The sequence below is a fragment of the Mesoplodon mirus genome (genome assembly GCF_964341445.2).
Source record: "Mesoplodon mirus genome assembly, chromosome: 9".
NCBI classification, from domain to species: domain Eukaryota; kingdom Metazoa; phylum Chordata; class Mammalia; order Artiodactyla; family Ziphiidae; genus Mesoplodon; species Mesoplodon mirus.
Genome location: NC_138985.1, coordinates 73,067,284 through 73,079,428, shown reverse-complemented (window position 1 = coordinate 73,079,428; position 12,145 = coordinate 73,067,284). Strand labels below are relative to the sequence as shown.

The 12,145-nt window shown below is 36.1% G+C and overlaps 1 protein-coding gene across 1 annotated transcript in view; it reads left to right on the top strand.

Annotated features, from left to right (window-relative positions):
• The window catches only part of DPY19L2 (dpy-19 like 2), an 87,856-nt gene extending 87,036 nt beyond the window's left edge, over positions 1-820 (top strand). The window contains exon 22 of the mRNA XM_082631685.1: positions 252-820. Within this exon, the coding sequence (XP_082487811.1) occupies positions 252-408 (157 nt within the window). The 3' untranslated portion in view covers positions 409-820. The remainder of the gene's footprint in view (positions 1-251) is intronic.
• The last annotated feature ends 11,325 nt before the right edge of the window (positions 821-12,145 follow it).

Below are 12,145 nucleotides of genomic sequence, written 5' to 3'. Positions count from 1 at the left end.
TTTCTGAATGTGCATTGAGCCCTTATTATTTGATTCAGTAATATATTGGTTATTTGGTTAAGTGGAACATGAAAATGCAGCATATTTTCATTTTATTATCTCTAAATTTTAAACTTACGTTTTTTGAAATGATGCTTTAAAATCTTTAATTTATTAAATTAGTCTCTCAAAATCTAAGAGATATTTTATAATTATATTTCTTCTAGATATGAATGCATTTTTAATACAGATATATGTGCCTGTTTTTTCAGGCCTGGTTGCAGTATGCTTGAAATTTGGGATGTGGAAGACCCTTCCAACTCAGCTAACCCTCCCTTATGTAGCGTCTTGCTCAAGGATGAGAGGCCGTACTTCACCGCGGTGTTTCAGAATAGTATATACAGAGTGTTAAAGGTTAACTGGGAATGAGACTACCCCTTTACACTGTGGTGCGAAGAGGTGCATAATAAACAATCACTTTCGTTTATTTACATTAATAAAATTCACAAGCTTTAATAAGGGACCCTTAAAAAGAAGATAATAAAAGTGATTTAAATTTTTCTAATTGCTAAAAGGTAAATTATTTCATTGTTTTCCATTGAATGTCAGCCTTATTGAGCTTGTCATATAAATGAGTAAATCATCTTAAAGTTTTTTTTTTTTTAGATTTTTTTTTATTAGTTTCTGCTTTATAACAAAGTGAATCAGTCATACATATACATCTGTTCCCACATCCCTTCCCTCATGCATCTCCCTCCCTCCCACCCTCCCCATCCCACCCCTCCAGGCGGTCACAAAGCACCGAGCTGATCTCCCTGTGCTCTGCGGCTGCTTCCCACTATCTATCTACCTTACGTTTGGTAGTGTACATGTGTCCATGCCTCTCTTTCGCTTTGTCACAGCTTACCCTTCCCCCTCCCCATATCCTCAAGTCCATTCTCAAGTAGGTCTGTGTCATCTTAAAGTTCTAAAGAAGAAAAATATATGTAAAAGAACGATGAAATTGAATAAATCAAGGATACGTAAGTCCTTTTGGTATCCCACTAGGTAAATTGCTTCGGATTTTCCTTAGTTCCAGGATGTACCAGCTCAGACTCTTTAAACCATTTAGAAGAGACTAATGCAGTCTCTGAAATGACACCTCCTTAAGATCCTCATACTGATCACAACCTCTTTACATCTGTGAGGAAATTTGTTTGTAACCATTGTTTATTAAGGTTGTTTTTGCTTTTAGTGGCCCTCAGGAAAGATCTTTAATAGCTTTTAAAAACTTTTTTATCATTTCAGGTTAGGTATTTTTAAAAACAGCTTATTTTGTAATGTTTTCAATCTCTTTAAATTTATTTACCCAGCCAGATAAGTATTTTTCACTGATTAGTTTTCAATTTGAGTTTAACAGATTATTAATCTGTCTTTAGAATTCAGTGTTTTTTCTTTTATTATCCAAGTAAAATAAAAGTTTTTGCAGTACACAGCCAAATGTAGGGGTTAAACATAATCAGAAACGAAAATCCAGTTAAATTTATCAAATGAAATTTGAAGATTCTAGATCTTGAATGAAGCAAAGGCATTCTCGAAGCCCTATAAGCTCATTGTACATAGTCATTTTTTCTGGTCACCATCTTTCATAATTAATGTATTTTAAAGTCCTTTATTTATTTTTGGTTTTGGATGAGGACAGTAATGTTTTATCGATCCTCTCTCCCAGTATAAAACCTACCCGATAGTAGTGCTTTGAAAAGTGGTAAATAGTTATCTTGAAGATATTGTTGCCAAATGGAAAGATAAATGCTCTCTTTCTCTGATTGATGGATGTTAAATATGCCATAGCTGTAGTATTTTAATGTGCATCTGCTTTAATCGTCGTGAAATTTTTGTAATTCCCTGATTTTTTGGACCTCTACATTTGAGATAACAAAATGACTAAATTCTGTAGATTAGTTCACTTACAATAGGTAGAAGATTACATATATATAATATATACAAGAAAACCAATAAAATTTTTAACTTTTATACTTGTAAAATATCTTAATACAAGATTTGAGGATATGGGGAGGGGGAAGGGTAAGCTGTGACAAAGTGAAAGAGAGGCATGGACATATATACACTACCAAACGTAAGGTAGATAGATAGTGGGAAGCAGCCGCAGAGCACAGGGAGATCAGCTCGGTGCTTTGTGACCCTGGAGGGGTAGGATGGGGAGGGTGGGAGGGAGGGAGATGCATGAGGGAAGGGATGTGGGAACAGATGTATATGTATGACTGATTCACTTTGTTATAAAGCAGAAACTAATAAAAAAAATAAAATAAAATAGAAAAAAAAAGAAAGGTACAAAACAGCTAAGAAAGCATACCAAATTTTATTTATATTTGCATTTTCAGATAATTTGTTTTGGCATAAGTATGGGGCAAAGAGAGAAAGGAGATACAACACCTGACATTCATAAAAATTGAAATAGATTTTGGATGCTTTCATAGGAAATATTTTAAAGAAGTTGGTAGAATATTTTTTAAAACAGTTAATAAAATATACAATACAAATATATTTATGTGGATTTATATATAGGGAAACCAATATAATTATTTTAAACTTTTTATAGTTTTAAAATATTTTAATACAAATACAAAGCCACTAAGCCACTAAGAAAGCTTTATTTTAGCATTTTCAAATAATTCGTTTTGGTGTAAGTGTGGGGCAAAGAAGGCAAAGAGCTCTAACACCTAACATTCATGAAATTAAAGTGACACATTTTGGATGGTATTTTCATAGGCAACATTTTAAAGAAGTTGGTAGAATTTAACAACAAAAATGGATGAACTGTATTAACTGAAACAAGTTTCATATAAATATAATGTATTAATATGAATTTATGTTATTTTCATGTACTATATATGTTTTAAATTAAAAAAGCCCTTGGAGATTCTTTTGTGTGTTTTCTATCCTCATTCTTTACTAAACACACATTTTAAAATTGAAATCATTCGATATGAAGGTAGAAATCATAGTTTCCTGGATGTATTCACCATGTTTACATTGGCAGTGATCTTTTTTGGCCATTTTAAAACAATTCTGTGGGGCTTCCCTGGTGGCGCAGTGGTTAAGAATCTTCCTGCCAATGCAGGGGACATGGGTTCAAGCCCTGGTCCGGGAAGATCCCACATGCTGCGGAGCAAATAAGCCCGTGCACCACAACCACTGAGCCCCCGCATGCCACAACTACTGAAGCCCACACGCCTAAAGCCTGTGCTCCACAACGAAGAGAATAGCCCCTGCTTGCCACAACTAGAGAAAGCCCGTGCGCAGCAACGAAGACCCAATGCAGCCAAAAAATAATTAATTAATTAAAAAAATAAGCATAGCACACTACACTACTGCTTACTCTTATATAAATTATGCTATTAGATTCTTACCTGCATACATTTTATTGTTTATTCTTTTGAAATCTGAAAAACTATGCACAAATGCTGTGGGTTGAGTGATGGGTAGATTTTTCCTCAGTGCAAGGAAGCATTTTCCTTAGTTTCCTGTCATCATATTTTTGCACGTTTATTTGAAACCATGGTAGAAGTGAGTTGTGCACAAGCTCAGCAATTCCGTCCATCATCGAGTTGTCAGAAGCTGATGTACAGCTTCAATGAATAATATGTGTGTTGTACTCTTCTGCTGCTAATAGACACTACATCAAAAATCATTGAGTACTTTTCATTTTAATTTTAATAATAAAACTATGCTTATATTTTATATGTTTCTATTATACAAGCAATACAAACTCATTATGGAAAATTAGTTTTGAAAAAAACAGGAAATTTAAAAGAAGGGGAAAATATTCACCAGGCATTTATTATCTCTTTGTTTTCTTCCAACGTTTAGGCATAGTTTTTTCCCTTGTTTACCTCTTTTAACGTAAACAGTTTTATGTTTTGTTCTTCATATAGTAAATGTGGAAGTGTTACATATAGACTGTTTTTAATGGCTACATAATATCCTATTTTGTATATAAATATATGCATAGATACCTGTATCTTAGCCATTGTTTAGCTGTTTCCATTTTTGCTACTACATGGATGTATATATAGAACACTGCCATGAATATGTTAGTACATTAAGTTTTTTAATTTTCAAATTGTTTCTGTAGGGTATATTCCACAAAGTTAAATTTCAATAAAAGAATGTGGATACCTGCAAAGCCTCCAATGCAGTTCGCCTCAGATTACCTCTGCAAAAGGATTGTATGCACCACCAAAAATCAGTGTATGATAATGCTCATCTCACAACACTCATTAGCATTGGTTAGCCTTATTAAAAATATTTTTTGCTAATTTGTGACACCCAAAATGGTATTATTATTTTAAGTTGCATTTATTCCATGGTTTGTGTGACTGGATACTTATTCATGTTTGTAAACGGTTGCATTTACTCTTATGTATTGCCTCTTTATATTCATCCACATTTATGTAAGCCCAATCTAGCCCTGAGACCATCTGTGTTACAGATACTCACTGTTGGTGAGTCTCTCTTGTCATTAAGTATTCCATAAAGTTGATAAAAATGCCGTATATATTCTTACTACTCAATAGGCTGGACATTATGCTTCAGGATATCTAAAATAGTTTATAACTTATACTATATACTTTATACTGTATCCAGTATGTCATATTTAATATTAAATGCCAAGTTTAAAAATCTCAGTGCTGCCACTGCTTAGATAAGGATTCAGTAATCATAATTTCAAGGTTGGACACCATCAACTTTGTAAATTGTGTCTTATGTATGAAACTTCTTAAACCATTATTATTGATCTAATCTGGGCTGCTTTTTATAGGATACAGAAAGCAGAATTATTAAATTTTCAACAGTTTTGGGCCTCATGTGAACTAGTAGAGCTTTATACATTCCATTATTGTCCAGTAAAAACTCACCGTATTCTTATTAGAAAGTATGTTCTCTGGAGCTCTGTTTATATTCTTTGGTAAATCTGTTGAGTCTCCTCAAAAGGAGTGGGGTTACAGATAAGGGAAAAGAGAAAAATCTCTGTTTGAAAATTCCTGTTAGCCATGATACATAAAAGGAAAATCTGAAAAGAATGGGTAGGAATATAACTTCAGGCACAAAAGTCAAATTAAGATGGGTCAAGGACTTAAATGAAAAAGGTAGAACTTTAAAACTTTTAGAAGAAAATAGGGAAATGGAAATTAATACCACATGACAAAATGTTCAAGTCTGATAATAATATGAATTTGTGAGAACGGGGCAACAAGAACTGTCACTAAACTGTAGTAGGAGTATATATTGATACAGCCATCTTGGAAAATAATTTATTACCTAATACATTTTAAAATATACACACCCTGCAACCAATAACTTTCCCCTAAAGAAATGCCTGTGCAAGTATGCCAGGGAAAACAAATACAAGAATGTTTATGGAAGCATTATTTGTACCTGGTGGAGGGAGCTGAAAACAACCTAAAGGACCACCAATAGAACAAATCAAAACAAAGTAATTCCATACAATGGAATATTGTACAGGAATGAAAATGATCTGTTCACGCGTCAATAGGAATGAATCTCAAATATAAGGTTAAGAATAAAAAACTAAGTTATCAAAGGTGGTGTGTGTATGTATGTGTAAATATATATGGTATTTGTATATAGCCTAAAAGCAAACAAAACAACAATAATATAAGGAGATATATGTGTAGCAAAACAAAAGCATAGGCATAATTCATTCAAGAGTTAGGCTGGCAATCACTTCTAAGAGAGAATGCAATCCAGGAGGAGCCCTGGGTGCTTTAATGCTCCTGTTCCAGTTCTTAACTGGGTGTTAAGTACATAAGTTTTCATTTTGTAATTAAGATGTACATATACTTGATAATGTGATATATTTTACATCCTTCAAAGTAGGGCTTTGATCATCAGCGGTTCTTAAACCGCGATTCTCTTTCAGTAGCTCTAGGGTGCTTCAACAAGCATCATCAGACTGGGGTCCTGCTAGTTAAACAAGTTCTCTAATTGTAGATGATCTTCCATTTGTGCAATGTATTACTTAGTTTCTTCAAGTGGCAGATATGACAGTGCCTTTATTGAACAGCACAAACTGGATAGAAAGCAGTTATTATTTTTTATTTTTTCTTATTTAAAATTTTTTCTATAAAAATAGTTCATATTCATTAAGGGAAAGTTGGAAAATTCAGGATAGTAATGAGAAGAAAATACATGGTGTTTCAGGAGTGGTATAGCTTCTTTAAAATTACATTATGGTATCTTCTAAAAAGTTGGTATATGAAAAGCCTTAATCATTACTTTTACTGTTATTAATTCAAAAAACTAAAATTTATGACTTCTTTATAATAAGACATTAGAGCATATCACTGCTAAGTGATCGTATGTTAGTTGATTGTCACCCAATCCTTGAATATATAAACTGAGGTTCCCAATTTATTGTCTGTTGCTAAGTCCTTTCCATTAGAAAATGGGAATGCTAATACCGTCCTCACAAAGTTACTGTTAATATTAAATTCTTGGTACGTTGATGTCAATATCATTTTTTTTACTTGCTGAAGTATGAGTATACCATTTGTAACTTGTAGTATTTATGAGTGTTTATTCTTTGAATATGACCCTAAAATATCAAGTCAGGGCTTCCCTGGTGGTGCAGTGGTTGAGAGTCCGCCTGCCGATGCAGGGGATGCGGGTTCGTGCCCCGGTCCGGGAAGATCCCACATGCCATGGAGCAGCTGGACCCGTGAGCCATGGCCGCTGGGCCTGCGCGTCCGGAGCCTGTGCTCCACAACAGGTGAGGCCACAACAGTGAGAGGCCCATGTACCGAAAAAAAAAAAAAATCAAGTCAAATGGCTGAATATAATTTCCTATAAATGATATGAATCTACAAGTTTCACAATCTCTATTCTTGGCATCATTTTGAAATTTATTCACAAAACTTATTTGAGCCATCTGCAGAGAGTCTGAAACTGCTTACCCATGATGAGGTTTGTGATATTGGTAGTGGAGAATCAGTAATTTTTTATATAAAACATAAGTTTACGCATAATAAAAAGCCAAAGCAATATAGAGGAAATAGACAAGTAATTAAACAAGAATGGAGATAAAAACATGAACAGTTTAGAGGTGAGGGAGGGAGACCAGGCTGTCAAGGTCTAAAATTCACTTATTAATGCTTAAAAAGCATTTTACCACATGGAGGAAGCGTTTATTACACAGAGCATTAAAGTGTAAAATAGGAATTTGGAAAGAATGTAGGACACGTGGGTGTGTGTACATGTGGTGCTTCCTTTAAGTACCCCCAACAGCAGCAACAAAAAAGCAAGCCCTGTGAACACATCCCTTTCATAGAAAGCACTAATCTCTTTTTTTCAGTTCTCACGGTTTCCTTCCCTGGCAGGTATAGTATCAACAAAGTTTGCCTACATTTTGTGGTTGGTGGTGAAAGAAGTTGTGTTAATGTATTTTATTTGTTTGATAGAGTATTTGGGGGAAACATTGAATTAACATGCTTCAAGCAATTTGTACACCTTCTAGTACCCAAAGCCCTCATCATTCAGAAGATTTGCAAACTTATATCCTTGGTTTCAGAACTCGTTTCACTTTGGTCTCTTCTTTAGTGCTTTAAGTAGATGTACTATTCTACCAAATATTGCTAAGTCCTTGAAAATAGCTCACGCATACAGAAAATAACTAAGCTTATCTTAATAACTTACAATTTCTTGGGTCTCTGTTTGCTTGTTCTGGCTATGTTTTGGGAATCAGCTTTCATGTGGAAATTGGTTTATATATATTCCTGAAAGCTGTTTAATTCTCTGGGCTTAGTAATAGTAATATGAAAAATTACAGAGGTTAGAATGGCCAAAATCCTGAACACTAACAACACCAAATGCTGACAAGAATATGGAGCAACAGAAACTCTTATTCATTAGCAGGAGGAATGCCAAATGGTACAGCCACTTTAGAAGAGAGTTTGGTAAGCATACTCTTACCATATGATACAGAAATTGCACTCTGTAGTATTTACCCAGAGGAGTTGAAAACCTATGTCCACAGAAAACCTGCACATGGATGTTTATAGTAGCTTTATTCATAATTGCCAGACATGGAAGCAACCAAGATGTCCTTCAGCACATAAATGGATAAACTTTGGTACATCCAGAAATGGAATACTATTCAGCACTGAAAATAACTGAGCTATTGATTATTATAAAAAGACATGGAGGAAACTTAAATGCATATTATTAAGTGAAAGAAGCCAATCTGAAAAGGCTATATACTGGGTAAGTCCAACTATTGATATATGACATTCTGGAAAAGGCAAAATTTTGGAGATAATTTTTTTAAAAAGTCAGTGGTTGCCAGGGCTTAAGGAGGGAGAAATGAATAGACAGAGCATAGAGGATTTTTAGGGCAGTGAAACTCTTCTGTATGATACTGTAGTGGTGGATATGTGCTATTATACATTTGTTAAAACCCATAAAATGTAAAACACCAAGAGTGTACCCTAGTATAAACTATGGACTTTGGGTGATAATGATGCATCAATTTAGAGTCATCAATTGTAACAAATCTACCACTTTGGTGGGAGATGTTGATAATGGGGCAAGTAGTGTGTGTTGGGGGGCAGGTGGTATATGGGAGGTCTCTGTACTTTCCATTCAATTTTGCTGTGAACAAAAAAGTGCTGTAAAACATAAAGTCTATTTAAAAAATAAGTAACAAATAGCACTGAATAAATTTTGGCATGAAAATTTGTGATGTTAGTGTTAGTAAAGCTAAGGCAGCAATTCTTAAAAATATGTGAAGTCTTGAGAAGATATTAAATCCTTCTGGAAAACTGCTATATGTCAGATTAAACACAACTCTAATCTGATTCTTCTCTCCATCATTAGAAATGTTAAAAAAATACCAGTCTCTGCAATTCCCAAGATTTTATCACCCTTTCCCCTCTGCTGTCTGTCCTTCTCTAGTCAAAATTACATCTTATTTGTTTTACATAAAGAAACTCTTATACTTCCCTAGAAAATGTGAAAAAAACATTACATTATGGTTCATAGACTTTGAAGAAAGACATCATTCATAGAAATTGTGTTACAACTCACAATAATTATTTGATTTCTTAAAAAAAAAAAGATGTGCAATGTAATGTAGCTTCTTCATGGCCTTAAGATAGCCTCCATGTGATGAGAATTCTGTTTTTGCAACCCATCACAGTCTTTGATAGCCTCTGTATATCCAGCATTCATGTTCTTTAATAGATAGGAAAAATACAAATTATATTTGTTTTTATTTTTTGCAAAGGTCAAGATTTTTATTACTCAGCTTTCAGTAGTACCTTGATTAGAACCTCAAGTTAGTCTCCGTTTCTTTTGTATTGTGTTAAATTACCTTCTTTTCTCCCCCTGTGGTTAACTACAAAGATTAGAAAAAATTCAAAGTGTACCCAGTTAATAGAAGCATATATCCATTAAGACACTTTTTTTTTTTTTTTTTTTTTTTGCGGTACGCGGGCTTCTCACTGTTGCGGCCTCTCCCGTTGCGGAGCACAGGCTCCGGACGCGCAGGCTCAGCGGCCATGGCTCACGGGCCCAGCCGCTCTGCGGCATGTGGGATCCTCCAGGACCAAGGCACGAACCCGACTGTCCCCTGCATCGGCAGGTGGACTCTCAACCACTGCGCCACCAGGGAAGCCCGACACCTTTTTTTCAAAAGCAAAATTTCTAGCATGAGTTTCAGTAATATTCAATAGGATACATTGCTTTTCTTTGTAATGAGATCTAACCAAGTATTAATATTTGCTAGGTAATACTCTTTGTATGCCATGCAGTTCTTAAGAGACCTTTCTTTGATCTTTTCAAAATACATTGCCAACTGTATAGATACAATGTACAAGGGTCTGTTCAGATAGCAGGTGATAATCACCCTGTGATCAGTGCTGGGGTACAACAGAAGGAAAGACTGACTCCTTTCATGTAAGATTTCTGATCTTAAAGGGAAAGTAGGAAGTAACCAAGTAAAGGGGGCCAGGGTCGGGGAGGTCTTTCCAGGCAGAGGTGGCAGCATGTGCAACAGCACAGGACCATTGAGGGAGGTGGCTCAATCCAGGAACTGCATTTTGGTTCAGTGAGAGCACATGGGTGTTGAGGTATTTACCATAAGTTGGAGAGAGAGGAGCAGATCCTGCAAGGAGCAGGGTCTCAAGGGAAGCTAGGCCTCTGGGGTGGAAAGTCGTACATGCCTTACTCTCCAATCTGTTAACTCTTAGGCTCTGTTTCTTCATCTGTAAATTGGTTATAATACCTTCCTCACCTTGAATACCTTGAACTGTGAGCATCAAACAAGATGTTCCACATGGAAGTGCATTATAAAGCACCACACACGCAATCTAGACATTGAGTCAACTTTGCGGATGTTAACAAGGAAGATCTAAGAATTATTAATCCAAAAGAGCAAATAACAAAATCACTTATATTTGACTTTGCCTTATGTTAGAGGAGCCTTTGCAAATACTGACTTCCTTATCATGCTTGCCTGAGATTAAAATTCATTTGTAACTTTTGAACACTTGTAGACAGTGGTCTTTTATTTTTTTAATTCCATAAAAGAGCTATGTATATAATTCATATATGGATATTGAGAATTCTTCAAATGAAGCTGAAGTCCCCTTCATGGAATATTCTGGGTTGAATCATGACCCAAGCATCTAGGAGTTAACATCTGTACAGAAATAGCCCCTCAACTACTGGAAAAGAAGTAGCCTGTTCCCACAGCTTCATCTTAGAAAGACCTAAGGAATACAAAGGGGATCTAAACATGAATAGTGATTGTTTTAACTAGGCTAGTGTGGCAGCCACGAAGGTGCACCAGCCCTCAGATCTTCTTCTGGGAAAAAACTAACTGTCCAGCTACAGGAGTACAGTTTACTGACAGCCTCCAACTGCAGCCCCTTCTGCATCTGCCACTAGCGTTCAAGCCAAGGTCACACTCTTCTGGGCAGTCCCCAGCCAGTGACTGGGCATAGCAGGGTACCAGGGCCTGGCCGTCTCTGCCCAGTGCTGGACTTTGGAGCTCCTCACTGAGTAAGCCAAGACCTGGTCAGATCCCCTGGCTCTCCTTGCTTGCCCCTCCTGTCAGAGGTGTCAGATCTGCCTCACTCCTAAAATCTTTCCCACCCAGTCCAGCTCCCTCTTGCTCTAACAGCTGATCCCCCTTCCAATAAGCCTCTTGCCCTCCCTACTCTATCTCAGCGTGTTTCCTGGAGAACCTGAACTAACCTAGGTGGATTGCCAGTCCAGATCACAAGCAGAGCAAGTTCAGGCCTCTGTCTCAGTCTGTCAGGGATTCTGGAGAGATTCTGCTATTCTCTGTGTGTGCAGGGCTTATAAATACAAAAAACCCCAAAAAACCCCAAAACCAAAACAAACAAAAACCTGATTGACTATAGGAAAACCTAGTTTCACTCCTTCACCCATGCTAGTTTTCCATGAATTTTCCTGACCACTCAGAGATGGTGCCACCAAGGAAATCTCTTTTTAGAAGCTCACTGAGGCCCTGAGTGTGATCCCTTTTGGGCTATATCATGGTAGCTGTTGGCAGGAAAGGGGACTGCATGTCTCATCAGATGCCCAGTCTTTCTCACACCCTGGACCCTAGTCAAACCTCAGAGTTCCCAGAATGCAGAAAAGTCCTTTGTGAACCATAGCAGCCAGGCATTCAAACCATCGAAGCTTAGTAAATTAAACACCGAAATTTGGTCACAAAATTACTCTAAGTCCAGTTATCTTAAATGAACAGTTGGGCTTTATTAGACACTCTCTACAATATTCTGAAAAACAAAGCTATCTTAAGCTGAAATATAGTTCATATTTATTCCCCATATTTAACAAAATGATTTGCTGCACTATACAAAAATTTTCTTTTGGAATAAGTAGGAGGGAACGTCCACTAAAAAATTACTGTGTACAAAATGTTTATATATGCCTAGTGCCATCTGCTGGCTATGAAATATTATAACATTTGTCATGAAACATAGGTACAAAAAATGTTAAGGAGCTAGTCTGCATGTGTTTTAATAGAAAATGGGAGAAATCCAGAGAGAAATGAACAGAACTCAAGGACACGAACTACACTTTTTTAGTTGTGATTATCTCGCAGATAGTGATA